The sequence below is a fragment of the Canis aureus genome, chromosome 23 (assembly GCF_053574225.1).
Source record: "Canis aureus isolate CA01 chromosome 23, VMU_Caureus_v.1.0, whole genome shotgun sequence".
Lineage (NCBI taxonomy): Eukaryota > Metazoa > Chordata > Mammalia > Carnivora > Canidae > Canis > Canis aureus.
The window spans coordinates 51045143-51063656 of NC_135633.1; the positions used below are offsets into that span (position 1 = coordinate 51045143).

The window sequence follows — 18514 nt, forward strand, 5'->3', positions numbered from 1 at the left end:
ATTTTCCATTTGTATGATCTTTGAGTTCATTGTAATCTCAGGTTCTTATAAAATATCAATCTTGTACATTTTATATAAATTGCTTCTTCATGAGGACTGTGATTTCTTTTTTTCTGTTTAGTTTTTAAGTGCTTCTCAGAATCCTCCAGGTAAATGGTTTCTTCTCCTTTTATATCAGTTACCTTTCAAGATTTTCTTCCTTAGTATTTATATAGTGAGTTTTTTGCTCATATTCAGAGAATTTGTTAGACTCACTTGGTGATTAAGTCTATTTTTAATCTTTTTATCTCTCTGGAATTAGACTTACAGCAGCAATAATATTCTCAATAAAACAAAAGAATTCCAGGGACACACTTGAAGCCCTCTCTAGTCTTTAAACAGTTTCTTTGAAAGATTGAGATCTTAGAATAACTGTGGAAAAGGGAAATTGAGAATGTCAAAATGATTAGATTAAAAGATCCAGCCATTGGAAGTCAAAACATTTGTGATCCATTTATGCCTGGTCTACTCCTTGTAGGGAAAGACTCCTTCCCTGGGCCCCTTGTTGGTGCCTGTGGAAAAATATCCCTCATTTATCGAAGGTTACAAGCACTCACAATGCAAGACCACATGGCTGTATCCTGTAGCTGTGCTCAGACTTCTCCCTGTAGCTTGTCATGTTCCAAGACAGCTCAGGAACTGCATGACAGCACCTTCTCCTGAGAAGCAAAGAACTGTTTGGAAGACTGAGCCTCTTCCCTTCAGGTTATATTCAGCATGATGTGAGAAAGGAAGTATCACAACAGTAAGACTCAGTGTGTTTTGACACACACATTTGTTCATATTTGAATTATTGGAAAGTCTTTGAAATTCATTGTTGGGAAATTGGGGAAGATGAAAAAGAAAACCCAGAAAATGGACATTACTCAGTGTAAGTGGAAAAGAAAGTTATGATTCTAGGATATTTTTTTGTATCAAGTGTCTTTTGCCGTGAAACTGATTAAATAGCATATAGTTCTAAGATTATTTAGTAACTCACAGATACCATTTTATGGTGAAAATGGCAATTCCCCCACTTTTTTGACCTCAGTCCATTTTGTTTTTTTGTATGTAGATTTTTCATACTGCCCCAGACCCAAGTGTTCCTCTTCCTCAGCCTCAGTCTCGATCTGGATCCCGAAGGACTCGCGCAATCTGCCTCTCCACAGGTTCCCGGAAGCCCAGAGGCAGGTATACACCGTGCTTGGCAGAGCCTGATAGTAAGTGTGCCTACAGTCAGGAGATGCTTTCTTCATCCTTTGGTTTAGCCTTACCTCACCTTACCAACCTTAGGGTAGAAATACATAGATGATTTTACTGATGCTGTCTATCCAGCACTCCCCCCACCACTTATATTCTTTGTCGATATAGTTACAAGGTACTTTGAACAAACAAATTCATTACTGCTACAAAGGGAAAAAAATAATTCACTCAGTGCCCTTTTTTCCTGCAGCTGCTATTAAGTACATTGGGTACTACTTTATAGCAGGTTTTGTCCTATTGTCAAAGTGGTAGAGAAGAAAACAAGAAAAAGTCTGGCTAAAGCAGTCATTTTCTTCCTTCTTTTCACATTATGTCCTTAAAGCATCATCTCCTGGGTATCAGAGTGTCTGAAAGAGGGAGAGAGAAGAAATAAAAAGAGAAACCACACTACACATTATTCCTAACTTACTGTTCTGAATGAAGCCCCACAGTGAAGTGAGTGGCAGCTTGAGTACACAGTGGATGTTAAACTTGTTTTATTTAACTTTATACCCCCAAGCCCCCTAATTTTTTCTCAAAGTCAGTATTTAACAGAAAACAATAATTTTTAATTTAGATATGTTTGAATAGTTCATTATGGTTTTTCTGATATTTTTTCTTAAACCTTACTTTTAGGAACATTAAAAAATAATTCAGTTACATAGCCAGTTTCTTATGTTGCTATATTTTTGGCAGAAAAAGGAAAAAGTCCTTTCTTTTAAAAATATGAGCAGCTTCTAATTTGCAGCTGACATGACTGGTGCCTTTGAATGCAGGAGGACTCAGATACATTGAAACTCAGAACCACCTAAGGTCAAGAAAGTTAAAAAAGACAGAAGCACGTCTTTAATATCCTTTCTTCCATTGATCTCTTATAATATCATCAAAGAATCTTAATTCTATTACTTGTGAATTCTTTTTCAGAAGCAATTTTTTCTTAAGTAGGCTTCCACACCCAGCATGGAGCCCAGTGCAGGGCCCAAACTCATGACTCTGAGATCAAGATCTGAGCTGAGATCAAGAGTTGGACACTTAACTAACTGAGGCACCCAGGTGCCTCTAGAGGCAAATCTTGTCTGAATTCAAGTGGCCCACTAATCCTTTAAGAAGTAACATTACTTCATAGGGTCAGGGTACATATACAGTCTCGCTTGAATAGTATTGAAAAATACTTTCACTAAGTTGAAATGCATATTTTAAAGCCTTTCTTCAGAACTGAGGACAGTTCTCCATACTTGGTAAAGGCCTGTCACTTCCGTGGGATCAGGTGGCCCCCGAGCACATACGAGTTGGAGAGCGGAAGGGTTTGGGTTGTGTTGTTCTCAGTAGAGAGCCACTGTTGTTTTCTTGGCACCCACTCAGGTGACTCTTACAGCAGCAGCCCAGACAGCACACCCATGGGGAGCATTGAGTCTCTGTCCTCTCACTCCTCTGAACAAAACAGCACAACCAAGTCTGCCTCCTGCCAGCCCAGGGAGAAATCTGGAGGGATTCCTTGGATCGTATCCCCATCACCTTCCAATGGACAGAAAAGTCTCGGAATTTGGGCAACTAGTCCTGAATCAAGTTCTAAAGAAGATGCAACCAAAACGGATGCAGAATCAGATTGCCAGAGTGTTGCCTCCATCACCAGCCCAGGGGATGTTTACCCACCCATAGACCTGGTCAGGAAAGGGCCTTATGGGCTCTCAGGACTGAAAAGAGCCTCAGCATCCTCTCTTAGGTCCATCTCTGCAGCTGAAGGTAAAGCAGTTTTGAGCTCAAGTAAAATGCCATTGTCTCTGTATCACCTGCTGGATTATTCAGCATGATTAAGCAGAGAAAAGTTAATGGTGAAGGGGCTAACAATGCTGTTCCTGAGCTGGGATTTTTGAAACTGTGCACTGTGACTTTTTTCCTCGATCTTTCCATCGCTGTGAGGTGATGTCTTTGTAATTACTGTACATTCTGATCTCCCTGCGTGATGGGCTGCTGTGCTCAAAGAACATTCTGTACCTTCTCAGTTGGGCTTAGAGAAAAATGCTTCCTCTTGTTATGCACATGTACTGTGTTACTGCTATTATTTTGTCTGATAGCTCCTTGCCTGTTTTCTTGGGTTTTCTTTTTAGGAAATAAGAGCTACGGTGGATCCATTCAAAGCTTAACTTCTGTAGGTTTCAAAGAGATGCCCAAAGCGCCATCAAACCCAGACTTGCCTCCAAAAATGAGCAGGAGGTTAAGGCTAGACACAGCGTCAAGCAATGGCTACCAGCGACCTGGCTCTGTGTAAGTGAGAGAGAGTTTGCATTTGTTGTATCTTCTCGGGATACACAGGAGTTGAGTATGTCCAAAAGAACCCTTAGGAGTCCCACAGCTGATTGCCTCATTTATAGCATGGGAACATTCAACCTCTGTAGGACCCGACCCTCTTCTACAAAGGATGTACAAATTTAGAGTATGCTTAAGATATATATTTTATGTATCTTATGTAATGTGATATATATTATATTATTCATTACTATATATTATATATTATAATATATTTTATAACATATTAATTATATATATATATATATATATATATATATATATTCCACACACATAGGATTTTAGGCATTTGCCGTACAAGCAGAACTATGTCCCAATTTGAAGTTATGAGAATATATGTATAATATAATAGTTTTGAGCTTTGAAACTAGACATTCTGTAAAAGCTAGACATCTACCTCTCAGCAGAGCAAACTGCCCATATCCCAGCTCCCCCACCTCTTTGTTAGAAGTACAGCTGCCATCTAGATTGTGAGGGTTTGTTTTCTCTCCTTTCCATCACAAGTCTCCCCTACCTGAGTATTCACTGGAGCTCATGGAGAACAAGGAGGGTGAAAGGCAAAGGAGAGTACTTTTAATCAAAAGACCCAGAAATTTAAAGGCAGATAGGTTAGAGTACATGTATGTAAATAGGAAGAGGACAAAGAAGAGAAAATGGGAACTTGGATAAATGAGGAAGCAAAAAAAGGAAAGTTTTTATCCCTTTCATTTTATTTTCCTGACTTTAACTGAGCTTTCCAAATGCTATGTGAGCTATTACTGGGCATCTCTACGTATGTTATCTCTTAATGTCCTTTGCGTCCCTCCACAGTAAGTAGTAGAAACCTCATTTCAGAGATAATAAGAACTAATACTTGGAAAATTAGGGAACCAGTTTAATTACTCATTGAAAGTCTAGTAAGACATTTCGCTAAGCCTGTTTCTGTTGGAACAGTATCTTAAATTCATTAGTTCATCACCTTCTTTGACAGAACTTTATGATTTTAGAGTGTGTTTGACATACATTATCTCTCTTGGTCAGAAATCCAAGTACCACTATATAGACAAATACTATATTTGTAAATCTGTCTACTGCCCGGTATGTATAGTTCTAGCCATTATGCAACATTAAATTTTAAGCCAATATATAAAGGGAGATAGCAGGGATCCCTGGGTGGCGCAGCGGTTTGGCGCCTGCCTTTGGCCCAGGGCGCGATCCTGGAAGACCCGGGATCAAATCCCACGTCGGGCTCCCGGTGCATGGAGCCTGCTTCTCCCTCTGCCTGTGTCTCTGCCTCTCTCTCTCTCTGTGAGACTATCATAAATAAACAAAAATTTATTAAAAAAAAAAAAGGGAGATAGCAGAATATAAACCCCATCCTTTGTGAGGGAAAGAAAAGATTTGCTTCTGTTTTGTAATTGTACTGACAAAGTAGAAATTAAAATTATATTCTGTATTAGGTGTAAAATGACCTTTCAAATTATCAACTGGCTAGGCTCTGAGAGAAAGGTTTATCAATTAAAGAAGTACAACACACTTTAAAAATCTAATTTAAAACATCATTCATGGAATTTGATACTGTGTTGTAATAAGTATAGAAAGTCTTCTCATTACCCCAGGGTGCCTTAGTTTTAATATAGTCTCACTTTCTCAAATAGACCTGCCCTGCCTCCCATGATTTGAAATAAGATTTGAACCCACAAATGTATTTATTGGCCACATATTCAGAGTTCCCTTATTTCATTTTAGGAACTATGTTCAAATATTTAAAAAATATGAAACATTTTAGAATTACTTTGTCTTAGCTATCAGAATGAACAACCATTCTTTTGTCTTGATGATTTGATTCTTCCCTATGGCTCCACAGGAGTCAATATCACTGCTAGAAGCTGCGTGGGAGAAAATGTCTTTTTTACTGCTCCCACAGTTTTCTGAACTAGAAAAGATGAGAATGATAAGATCCCCGGGGAAAGTACCTATAGGTTTATAACATCTGGTCTGAGCTGGAGAATAAGTCTAAAAATTTCTTCCACATTAAAGCCTAAAACAAATAAAATTCAGGTCAAATTTTGGAGATAGTTCATAATTAATTATTTTTGGTTTATGTTAACTGATAACCCTGAATTATACTTTGAACTCAGTGATTTTCTGATAGATTTTAATAGAACTTGCATTTTAAAATTATCTTTCAGTGTGGCAGCAAAAGCACAACTGTTTGAAAATGCTGGTTCACTTAAGCTGATTTCTTCTGGGCGGTAAGTTCTCAAAACCCTTAATGTAATATGCAAATACATAAAATAGTGGCGACATCAATTTATTGACATGTTGGGTCATCTTTGACCGCTCTGACCTTCAGGTCTGCAGATGGTCAAATCCATACCCACTGTCTCCTCAGAGGGGAAAAAAAAAAAGGGCCTGTCTGTAAACAGCATTTAGCCCCTCAGACTGTTATAATGATGCCTCACTTACTTAAATCTTCATGAAGTAAGGGTTTCAAACAAGTTTTCAAAAAGATACAAGTTGCCATAACCCTTGGCATAGCAAAGACTCCTTTGATGAAAATTTGTGAAATTTTCAAAAGTATATTCTTTTTTTTTAATAATTTATTTTTTATTGGTGTTCAATTTGCCAACATACATAATAACACCCAGTGCTCATCCCGTCAAGTGCCCCCTCAGTGCCCGCCACCCATTCACCCCCACCCCCCCTCCCCTTCCACCACCCCTAGTTCATCTCCCAGATATAGGAGTCTTCATGTACTGTCTCCCTTTCTGATATTTCCCACACATTTCTTCTCCCTTCCCTTCTATTCCCTTTCACTATTATTTATATTCCCCAAATGAATGAGACCATATAATGTTTGTCTTTCTCCGATTGGCTCATTTCACTCAGCATAATACCCTCCAGTTCCATCCACGTCGAAGCAAATGGTGGGTATTTGTCATTTCTAATGGCTGAGTAATATTCCATTGTATACATAAACCACATCTTCTTTATCCATTCATCTTTCGATGGACACCGAGGCTCGTCCACGGTTTGGCTATTGTGGCCATTGCTGCTATAAACATCGGGGTGCAGGTGTCCCTGCGTTTCATTGCATCTGTATCCTTGGGGTAAATCCCCAACAGTGCAATTGCTGGGTCGTAGGGCAGGTCTATTTTTAACTCTTTGAGGAACCTCCACACAGTTTTCCAGAGTGGCTGCACCAGTTCACATTCTCACCATCAGTGCAGGAGGGTTCCCTTTTCTCCGCATCCTCTCCAACATTTGGGGTTTCCTGCCTTGTTAATCTGCCCCATTCTCACTGGTGTGAGGTGGGATCTCATTGTGGTTTTGATCTGTATTTCCCTGATGGCAAGTGATGCAGAGCATTTTCTCATGTGCTTGTTGGCCATGTCTATGTCTTCCTCTGTGAGATTTCTCTTCATGTCTTTTGCCCATTTCATGATTGGATTGTTTGTTTCTTTGGTGTTGAGTTTAAGAAGTTCTTTATAGATCTTGGAAACTAGCCCTTTATCTGATATGTCATTTGCAAATATCTTCTCCCATTCTGTAGGTTGTCTTTGAGTTTTGTTGACTGTATCCTTTGCTGTGCAAAAGCTTCTTATCTTGATGAAGTCCCAATAGTTCATTTTTCCTTCTGTTTCTTTTGCCTTCATGGATGTATCTTGCAAGAAGTTACTATGGCCGAGTTCAAAAAGGGTGTTGCCTGTGTTCTCCTCTAGGATTTTGATGGAATCTTGTCTCACATTTTGATCTTTCATCCATTTTGAGTTTATCTTTGGGCATGGTGTAAGACAATGGTCTAGTTTCATTCTTCTGCATGTGGATGTCCAATTTTCCCAGCACCATTTATCGGGAGAGGCTGTCTTTCTTCCAGTGGATAGTCTTTCCTCCTTTAATGAATATTAGTTGACCATAAAGTTGAGGGTCCACTTCTGGGTTCTCTATTCTGTTGCATTGATCTATGTGTCTGTTTTTGTGCCAGTACCACACTGTCTTCATGACCACAGCTTTGTAGTACAACCTGAAATCTGGTATTGTGATGCCCCCAGCTATGGTTTTCTTTTTTAAAATTCCTCTGGCTATTCGGGGACTTTTCTGATTCCACACAAATCTTAAAATAATTTGTTCTAACTCTGAAGAAAGTCCATGGTATTTTGATAGGGATTGCATTAAACGTGTACATTGCCCTGGGTAACATTGACATTTTCACAATATTAATGCTGCCAATCTATGAGCATGGAATATTTTTCCATCTCTTTGTGTCTTCCTCACTTTCTTTCAGAAGTGTTCTATAGTCTTTAGGGTATAGATCCTTTACCTCTTTGGTGAGGTTTATTCCTAGGTATCTTATGCTTTTGGGTGCAATTGTAAATGAGATTGACTCCTTAATTTCTCTTTCTTTAGTCTCATTGTTAGCGTATAGAAATGCCACTGACTTCTGGGCATTGATTTTGTATCCTGCCACACTACTGAATTGCTGTATGAGTTCTAGCAATCTTGGGGTGGAGGCTTTTGGATTTTCTATGTAGAGTATCATGTCATTGGCGAAGAGGGAGACTTTGACTTCTTCTTTGACATTTTCAATGCCTTTAATGTCTTTTTGTTGTCTGATTGCTGAGGATAGGACTTCCAATACTATGGTGAATAGCAGTGGTGAGAGTGGACATCGCTGTCGTGTTCCTGATCTTAGGGGAAAGGCACCCAGTGCTTCCCCAGTGAGAATGATATTTGCTGTGGGCTTTTCGTAGATGGCTTTTAAGATGTTGAGGAATGTCCCTCTATCCCTACGCTCTGAAGTGTTTTGATCAGCAATGGATGCTGTATTTTGTCAAATGCTTGCTCCACATCTAATGGGAGGATCATATGGTTTTTGGTTTTTCTCTTGCTGATATGATGAATCACTTTGATTGTTTTACGAGTGTTGAACCAGCCTTGTGTCCCGGGAATAAATCCTACTTGGTCATGGTGAATAATTTTCTTAAGTACTGTTGGATCCTATTGGCTAGTATCTTGTTGAGAATTTTTGCATCCATGTTCATCAGGGATATTGGTCTATAGTTCTCCTTTTTGGTGAGGTCTTTGTCTGGTGTTGAAATTAAGCTGATGCTGGCCTCATAGAACGAATTTGGAAGTACTCCATCTCTTTCTATCTTTCCAAACAGCCTTAGTAGAATAGGTATGGGTTCTTCTTTAAACGTTTGATAGAATTCCACTGGGAAGCCATCTGGCCCTGGACTCTTGTGTCTTGGGAGGTTTTTGATGACTGCTTCTATTTCCTCCCTGGTTATTGGCCTGTTCAGGTTTTCTATTTCTTCCTGTTCCAGTTTTGGTAGTTTGTGGCTTTCCAGAAATGCATCCATTTCTTCTAGATTGCCTAATTTATTGGCGTATAGCTGCTCATAATATGTTTTTAAAATCGTTTGTATTTCCTTGGTGTTGGTAGTGATCTCTCCTTTCTCATTCATGATTTTATTAATTTGAGTCTTCTCTCTCTTCTTTTTAATAAGGCTGGCTAATGGTTTATCTATCTTATTAATTCTTTCAAAGAACCAACTCCTGGTTTTGTTGATCTGTTCCACAGCTCTTCTGGTTTCGATTTCGTTGAGTTCTGCTCGAATCTTTATTAACTCTCTTCTGCTGGGTGTAGGATGTATTTGCTGTTTTTTCTCTAGCTCCTTTAGGTGTAAGGTTAGCTTTTGTATTTGAGTTTCTTTCCAGTTTTTGGATGGATGCTTGTATTGCGATGTATTTCCCCCTCAGGACTGCTTTTGCTGCATCCCAAAGATTTTGAACGGTTGTATCTTCATTCTCATTAGTTTCCATGAATCTTTTTAATTCTTCTTTAATTTCCTGGTTGACCCTTTCATCTTTGGCAGGATGGTCCTTAACCTCCACATGTTTGAAGTCCTTCCAAACTTCTTATTGTGATTTAGTTCTAATTTCAAGGCATTATGGTCTGGGAATATGCAGGGGACGATCCCAATCTTTTGGTATCGGTTCAGACCAGATTTGTGACCCAGTATGTGGTCTGTTCTGGAGAAAGTTCCATGTGCACTTGAGAAGAATGTGTATTCAGTTGAGTTTGGATGTAAAGTTCTGTAGATATCTGTGAAATCCATCTGGTCCAGTGTATCATTTAAAGCTCTCGTTTCATATAAATAATAGTGAAAGGGAATATAAGGGAAGGGAGAAGAAATGTGTGGGAAATATCAGAAAGGGAGATAGAACATAAAGACTCCTAACTCTGGGAAACGAGCTAGGGGTGGTGGAAGGGGAGGAGGGCGGGGGGTGGGGGTGAGTGGGTGATGGGCACTGAGGGGGATACTTGACGGGATGAGCACTGGATGTTATTCTGTATGTTGGTAAATTGAACACCAATAAAAATTATTTTATTAAAAAAATAAATTAATAAAGCTCTCGTTTCTTTGGAGATGTTGTGCTTAGAAGACCTATCGAGTATAGAAAGAGCTAGATTGAAGTCACCAAGTATAAGTGTATTATTGTCTAATTATGTCTTAACTTTGGTTATTAATTGATTGATATATTTGGCAGCTCCCACATTCAGAGCATATATATTGAGGATTGCTAAGTCCTCTTGTTGGATAGATCCTTTAAGTATGATATAGTGTCCCTCTTCATCTCTCATTACAGTCTTTGGGATAAATTTTAGTTTATCTGATATAAGGATGGCTACCTCTGCTTTCTTTTGAGGACCACTCGAATGGTAAATGGTTCTCCAACCTTTTATTTTCAGGCTGTGGGTGTCCTTCTGTCTAAAATTAGTCTCTTGTAAGACAGCAAATAGATGGGTCCTGCTTTTTTATCCAGTCTGAAACCCTGCACCTTTTGATGGGGTCATTAAGCCCATTCACGTTCAGAGTTACTACTGAGAGATATGAGTTTAGTGTCATCATGATATCTATTCAGTCCCTGTTTTTGTGGATTGTTCCATTGGACTTCTTCTTAAAGGGGAATTTTGAGAGTCCCCCTTAAAATTTCTTGCAGAGCTGGTTTGGAGGTCACATATTCTTTCAGTTTCTTCCTGTCTTGGAAGCTCTTTATCTCTCCTTCCATTTTGAATGAGACCCTTGCTGGATAAAGTATTCTTGGCTGCATGTTCTTCTCATTGAGGACCCTGAATATATCGTGCCAGCCCTTTCTGGCCTGCCAGGTCTCTGTGGAGAGGTCTGCTGTTAGCCTAATACTCCTCCCCATAAAAGTCAGGGATTTCTTGTCTCTTGCTGCTTTAAGGATCTTCTCTTTGTCTTTGGAATTTGCAAGCTTCACTATTAAATGTCGAGGTGTTGACGGTTTTTACTGATTTTAGGGGAGGATCTCTCTATCTCCTGGATCTGAATGCCTATTTCCCTTCCCAGATTAGGAAAGTTTTCAGCTATGATTTGTTCTAGTACATATTCTGGCCCTCTGGCCCTTTCGGTGGCCTCGGGAACACCAATTAAATGTAGGTTTTTCTTCCTCAGGCTGTCACTTATTTCCCTTAATCTATCCTCATGGTCTTTTAATTGTTTGTCTCTTTTTTCTCAGTTTCCCTCTTTACCATCAACTTGTCTTCTATGTCACTCACTCGTTCTTCCACCTCGTTCACCCTCGTCATTAGGACTTCTAGTTTGGATTGCATCTCATTCAATTGATTTTTAATTTCTGCCTGATTGGATCTAAATTCTGCAGTCATGAAGTCTCTTGAGTCCTTTATGCTTTTTTCTGGAGCCACCAGTAGCTGTATAACAGTGCTTCTGAATTGGCTTTCTGACATTGAATTGTAATCCAAATTTTGTAACTCTGTGGGAGAGAGGACTGTTTCTGATTCTTTGTTTTGAGGTGAGGTTTTTCTTTTAGTCATTTTGCTCAGTGCAGAGTCGCCAAAAACAAGTTGTATTGGGAAAAGGAGAAAAAGAGAACAGAGAACGAAGGAAAGAAAAGAAAAAAGAAAAAAGGAAGAAAAAAGAAAAAGAAGAAAAAGAGAAAAAAAGGGTGGGAGAAGCAAACAGAAATAAAAAATTAAACAGCAACAACAAAAAAGGAACCACGGGGGAGTATCTTCTGATTCTGTATACTTAAAGTCCCCTGACTTCCCCTGGACCTTGTCCATCCAGCTGGTCTTCTGGGGGAGGGGCCTGCTGTGCTGATTTTCAGGTGTGAGCACCTGGGGGAGCTGCTCCGCCCCCTGCCTGGTGCAGGGCTCAGTGGGGGTTGTTCACCCCGTGAGGCCGCAAGAGGAACAACCGCAGTGGCGGGGCCAGCTGTGCAGCCCTGGAGTCAGCTCCCGCAGTAGCTCCGGAGCTCTCCGTCTGCAGGGCCTGGAGGCTCCGGGCGGGGCCGCTGATCTGCTCAGCTGGGGCAGGAGCGTCCTTGCTGTCCTGGGCCCTCCCGGCCTCTGCCTGCTCCCCCCAGCTGCTCCCTCCCCACAGCCCCCTCCGCGGAGCCGCCCCCGAGCCCCCCCCGAGCTGCTCCCGCCCCGCAGCCCCCTCCGCGGAGCCGCCCCTGAGCCCCCCCGAGCTGCTCCCGCCCCGCAGTCCCCTCCGCGGAGCCGCCCCCGAGCCCCCCGAGCCCTCCCGCCCCGCAGCCCCCTCCGCGGAGCCGCCCCCGAGCCCCCCGAGCTGCTCCCGCCCCGCAGCCCCCTCCGCGGAGCCGCCCCCGAGCCCCCCGAGCTGCTCCGGGTCCCCCGTGCGCGCTGCAGCCCTTAGGGAGCTCGGGGCGCTCTCCCGGGGCGCAGGTGCCTGTCAGTGTCCCCGGGAGCCCGAGGGCATCCCCGCCCTCCCGGGTCCTGCTCCACCTCCCCGCGAGCCCCTTTCCCCCGGGAAGGTCGGTGCAGCTCCTGCTCCTCCGGGACGGGGCTCTCCTGTCCTGGGGACACTCGCCCCGGCCTCAGCCCGGCTCCTCGCGGGCCCCTCCCCCTTGGATGCCTTTTGTGTCTTTCTTTCTTTTTCCCCGTCTTCCTACCTTGATGGAAGCGCGAACTCTTCTCACTGTAGCGTTCCAGCTGGTCTCTCTTTAAATCTCAGGCCGAATTCGTAGGTTTTCGGGATGATTTGAAGGTTATCCAGGTAATTTGGTGGGGACAGGTGATTGGGGACCCTACTCTTCTGCCATCTTCCCCCGCCCCATCAAAAGTATATTCTTTTTTTAAAAAAATGTTTAAAGCTTTATTTGAGAGTACATGCACACAAATGGAGGGAGGGACAGAGGGAGAGAGAATCTCAAGCAGACTCCCTACTGAGCTCTAAGCCTGACATGGGGCTCCTCTCACAACCCTAAGATTACAACCTGAGACGAAACCAAGAGTTGGATGCTCAACCGATTAAGCCATTCAGTGCTCCTCGAAAGTATATTCTTGACTTTTAAAAGTGATAAAACTTTTTCTGGAAGAAGGTTTATGCATTGAAAAGTATGCTTATTAAAAAAAAGAGAAAGAAAAGCATGCTTATTCTTGTTCACAGTGTTGCTGTAGAGCTGATTGGCCCAAGTAGCTCTTTTTTTGAGTACAGTTCTTCATTCAGATTTCCCATATTTTACCTTCAGGTTGTGACATCTTGCTGCTGATAATCTGCTTGCTTCTAAGATTTCACTTTCATCTCCTCCTGTTCCAAAATGATCTTCTCATCCACCGTGGGCTTTTTTTTCTTTTAATTTGAGTATGTATGAAATACTGGAATTTTTTAGTATTCTCATTTGCCTGTTTTTGTTTTATTTTACCATTAGCATCAGGTCCAAGTCATTCAATAAATAAATGCTTGCTATTGAAAGAGCATATGAGAGCCCTTGAAAAACAAACTTTGATTTTTCCTTTGAATGTACAAAGACAATTTTGATCATCCCAATTTGCATAATTAACGCTATCAAGTAAGGGAATCACAGTTAATTGAAGTATCATTGTATAGTTATTTTAAAAGTTACTCAACCACTATGCTATACACCTGAAACTAATATAGCACTGTATATTACTATACTGGAATTAAAATTTTTAAAAAGTTATTCAACCATAGAATTTTTATTGATTAGGGGATCCCTGTTTGCCTCAGTGGTTTAGCGCCTGCCTTTGGCCCGGGGTACAGTCCTGGAGTCCCAGGATCGAGTCTGACATCAGGCTCCCGGTATGGAGCCTGCTTCTCCCTCCTCCTGTGTCTCTGCGCCTCTCTCTCTCTCTCTCTCTCTGTCTATCATTCATAAATAAATAAATAAATAAATAAATAAATAAATAAATAAATCTTTAAAAAGAAAATAATTTTTATTGACTATTTAAAGTATGTTGACTTTATTGACAAGTGTTTATTAAATACCTACACAGTGTTGGCTTGTGGGAGTTACTAGAGATAACACTGTCTTTTTTTTTCCCCAAGGCCTAGCAAGGGTCTTTGTGTATTAATGTTTTTAACTTCACAGAGTAGAGCCACTTTGGTATCCTCCTGGGATGTTGGTTAATGCATTGAACTTATGTAACAAATCCCAGCGTACTTGCGTTTAACTCCATCCATAATATCCTCACCATCTTCCCTTGGTGAAAACTAGGTACTGTGTATGTCAGAGCAAACATCATTTCTCTGAACCTATCATCATTTCTAGGTCCTAATTAATTTAAGGGATTTAACTTTGCTACTTCTATATTGCCATGTAGTTGAATTGCTCCACTAGGTGGAGTCCTTTTATTTTGAAGCTCTAAATCCGTTAACTCAAGTTCTGTGATCAAAGAGATAATCCTTTAAAAGCTTTAAGTAAACAAGCTATTAATGAAGTTAACCAGAACACTATCATATACTCAAATGTTCAACAATCAGCCTATGCATTTTTAACATGCTTTTAGGTTATACTCTAAATCAACTTCTAAAGGCTGTCGTAAACTTAGAGCTCACCAGAACGTTGAAGGTTGAAGTCTACTTGTCAGCAATCCCGTAGCATTTGACAGTGTCATAACTTTTCACCAAGAGACAGGCACAGTGGAGCACAACTGACATTGGGGGCAAATAGACCCATGTTTAAATTCTTGGTCTACCACTTCGTAGTTGTAGTAACTTTGGAGTTACATATTTAGGAAATCTATTTTCTTTATCTATAAAATGAAAGCCATAATTCTGCATTTGACAAATTATTGTAATGTACACTGTAATGTATTTGAAGTACTTGGTAAATTCTCTGTAGATGGTGTCCAATAGTAACTATTATTGTTATTATTTAAAGTGCTTGCCTGAGATATTCAGGCCTCTAATTAATAAACTAGTGGTACTTAATCAGTTATCTGATACTCTCTTGTACCATTAAAAAGAAGTGAACAACACATAGAAGTTGAGGGCGTCTCTCTTATTAACCTCCTACAATGCTTGTTTTGCTTTCTTTCTAGGGAGCTCAGGGTTACCCTTGAGTTGAATCTTAAAGAATGATAGAACCAGTAGTGGGTAGTAGGTTGACTAGCCATGTTTGGGAAAGAGACAAGGTGGGAGATTTCAGTGGATGGCTTTGAATAACAGGAAAGTAACACCTCTAGGAGTTACTGAAGACTCCAAGTCATTGAGCAAATGGGTAATCTAATCATTTAATCATTAGAACAAATCTAATCTAATCAATGAACAGATCATTTAAGTAGTTTTTCTAGGAGGTTGTGAAAAGGAGAGAACAGTTAACCATTTAAGGTGAAATTGGTGAGATTTAAAACACCTTAATTAGGGCAATAACAAAAGCATGAAAAACTATAAGGAGAGTTTATGAATCAGAGCAGTATTGGACAACTGCTTTGATACTTTGGGAATGAAAGACATGTAAAAAAAAAAAAAAAACTCCAAGTCTTTGAGACTGTCAAAAAGAATGGTAATTTAGTTTCTGATCTTGGCTTATGAGTACATAGGAGGGAAAGGAAAATTTTAACCATAATGTTTGAGGAGCCTGAGGAACATTGAGAGGCAAATTGTGTAATTGGAACCAGGAGATAACATGGAGTTTGGTGCCATTTGAGAAATTTCCACACAGTGGTTACGATGACATTTCAGAATATAGGTGAGGTCTGGAGCCTACAACCAAGAAAGAATTCTTGAGATGTCTTTGGTGCAAAATGCTGGTTTTATTAAAGCCCAAGGACAGGACACTTGGGCAGGAAGAGCTACTGCCTGGGCCTGTGAGGGGTGACTGATTATATACCTGGGAGTTGGAAGGGGTCTGGAGATAGCACAAAATTAGAGATAAGGAATTTTGGAAGCAAGGTTTCCAGGACCTTGAGGGGCCTGGCTATTGTTGGGCAAAGGTCACTTGTTACCGTCTAATAAAACCTGAGTCATGAGACCCTTCAGATGTCTTTCGGTGGGCCATGTGCTTGGAGGATGATTGCCAACATGTGTCTTGGGGGATAGAGATAAAGGGAAATTTCAAAAGGAATTTCATATGTTAAAGTAAACTTACAGGCTCCTGGGGGATGGGCTAAGATTGCCTTCTGCCCTTAGCAAAGTATGAACATCGAGGCAGTTGAGTCCGTAGAGGAATGTCCCTCTGCCTGTTTCAAGGACTTGTCAAGGTACTGCTCTGGGCTTGTGCTTTGTCCTCAGCTAGTCCTCTATTCCCCCATCAGTTACACTGCATAAATAATGGTGAGGGTACTCCAGGATGGAGCATACTGAATAAAAAAGGAAAAATGGCTGAGGTGAATGATTTAAATGATTTAAAGGTCAAGCAAAGAAAATGTGAAGGAATGATCAGAAGTAATGGTCAATGTGGTAGAAGCAAAAATGTCAAGGAGATCATTAGAGGACACTGGTTTTAATCTCTAAAGTATCACTGGAAATCTTTAAGAAATGAGGTTCAGTGGAATGGAAGGGGCCACTCTTCAAGGGAGCTTGACCTGTAAGACTTGTTCATGTGAAGATTTCTGAGTTGCTACAGACTCTGAAGCCAGAATATCTGAGACTGAGGTCTGGAGAATATGAATTTTTGACAACTTCCCCAAATGATTCTTATGTAGCACAAAAAAAAAAAAAAGAGTTTGAGAACCATTTGAATACAGAAAAATGTCATAGTACCTAGAATATCCCTGAGCAGACATTAGTTATTTACAGTTGTTCTCCTTAATCTGGAAAATGCCTTCAAGAGCTAAATGTCACTAGACTCTGTTTTACCATTATAAAAGCATGTGGAAAATGATATCTGTAAAGCCTTTACCCCAATGTTAGTTATACTTGGGCAGAAGGAAAGATCCGCTTTAAAGTAATATAATTTAGGCAAGCTATACAAGTATCTTCCGAAGGTTGAATTGAGAATTATGTGCTTGAGAATTAAGAAAATTTGGAGCGTCTGGCTCATTATAAGCAATCACATATTTCTGTTATCATAATTTCAAACCAGTGTTTTGTTTATAATTACACAGCACCAAAGCAAAGCTCAACACATTCTTCTTGTCCAGTAAGTTTGAGATTTAAGAAGGCTGTCACTAGTTTATAGCATAGTGACACATGTAAGATACACATAAGATAAATCAATGTGCTTCATTAAGAAACACAAAAAGAATCCATGATTTTTAAGAATAATATTTTTTTCTTCTTTTAGAGAATGTGGAGAATATTAATCGACTAAAAAAAGTGAAGGGAAACCACCTCTGATTTCATCACCTGAAGATAACCACTGTTAGCATTTGGTTCACAACCACCTAATCTCATCTAGGACCATGGTTCTCAAACTTTTTAGTCTCAGAACACTTAAAAAAAACTCATTGACAACCCCCAAAGAGCTTTTATTTATTTGGATCATATCTATCTATATTTGCTATAGTAGAATTTTAAACAATTTTTTTAATTTATGAATTTATTAAAAATGTAAATAAGCTCATGTAACTAAAGTCTGATAGAGTAATTCTTTTTGTTAGAAGACAGAATTGTGATTATTCACTGTTATTAACAATCAACAATTATCAAAAATAGAAATGATTTTTTTCAGTGGTATTAAGAGACTTCACAGATAATATCCAAATAGTCACCAGAAATATTCTAGATCAGCAATCAGGAGATGTAGACTCTAGCCTGATTCTGCCATACATAACCTTAATTCCTTAGACTTCATTTCTACATATAGAAGATGAACCAAGGAAATGACCTGTTTCTTTTCAAAATCCAAATTCCTATCAGCCAAGTCATCTGATGACCACAAGCCCTCCAGCATTTGGGGGTGACTCTTTTCTGTGAAAGTCAGGTAAATAATGTGCCTACCTCCGGATCGTAGCAGGGTCTAGCTTCTTTACCTCTTCCAAAGGCCATGTTCTTAATGTGTTTAAAACAACACAAGTTGTTTCATATCCACCACTAACCCAGGCCACATGGAAGCCCACTCCTCTTTTGCGGCCATATACTGAACATGCTGTAATCAGCTTCCATTCCTTAATGATGTTGACTGCTGAGAGCTCAGGAACTGACACCTCTTCCTTAATTCCACCAAAGCACCACTAAAACAATAACAAACATTTTTAAAAGGCCATTACATATTAGTATAAATAAAATAAATTTTATGAAAAATATTTTCTAATATAAAGAGTTACATTATTTTACATTTTTTACAGACCTCTTTAATATATGGCATAATAGGAAATAAATGGATTCTCATATACACTTCATTTGCTGTCAGAGCAGTTATCCTCTCAGGGTCCCATATACCCATCCACCCAGGTTCTCCTTGACTGTACTTTATGAACCACTCACTCCTCTGTGATAAACACGGAAAAGGAACCATGAAGGTTGTATTCACTGTATTGTTCCAACATAGTGCCCAACGCAGAAAAGATGCTCAACAAAATTGTTAGATAAATGAATAAAATACACATTTTTTAACTTAAAAAGCCTTCATTAGTTACTAGGGCACATGGATGGTTCAGTTGGTGAAGCATCAGACTCTTGATTTCAGCAGGTCATGATCTCAGGATCGTGAGGTCAAGCCCTGTGTCATGCTGAGCATGGAGCCTGCTTGAGTTTCTCTCTCCCCC

At 40.1% G+C, this 18514-nt stretch overlaps 1 protein-coding gene across 8 annotated transcripts in view; it reads left to right on the forward strand.

Annotated features, from left to right (window-relative positions):
• The window catches only part of ARHGAP42 (Rho GTPase activating protein 42), a 287300-nt gene that overhangs the window by 258890 nt on the left and 9896 nt on the right, over nucleotides 1-18514 (forward strand). For 5 of the 8 annotated variants that reach the window (XM_077867592.1, XM_077867593.1, XM_077867597.1 and 2 more), the window contains 4 exons: nucleotides 1094-1238; nucleotides 2623-3003; nucleotides 3369-3525; nucleotides 5739-5801. In XM_077867592.1, the coding sequence (XP_077723718.1) occupies nucleotides 1094-1238; nucleotides 2623-3003; nucleotides 3369-3525; nucleotides 5739-5801 (746 nt within the window). Of the gene's footprint in view, nucleotides 1-1093; nucleotides 1239-2622; nucleotides 3004-3368; nucleotides 3526-5738; nucleotides 5802-13092; nucleotides 13548-17091; nucleotides 17360-18514 lie in introns of those variants that run through there. The other 3 variants (XM_077867599.1, XM_077867600.1, XM_077867594.1) reach the window with 3 other exon arrangements.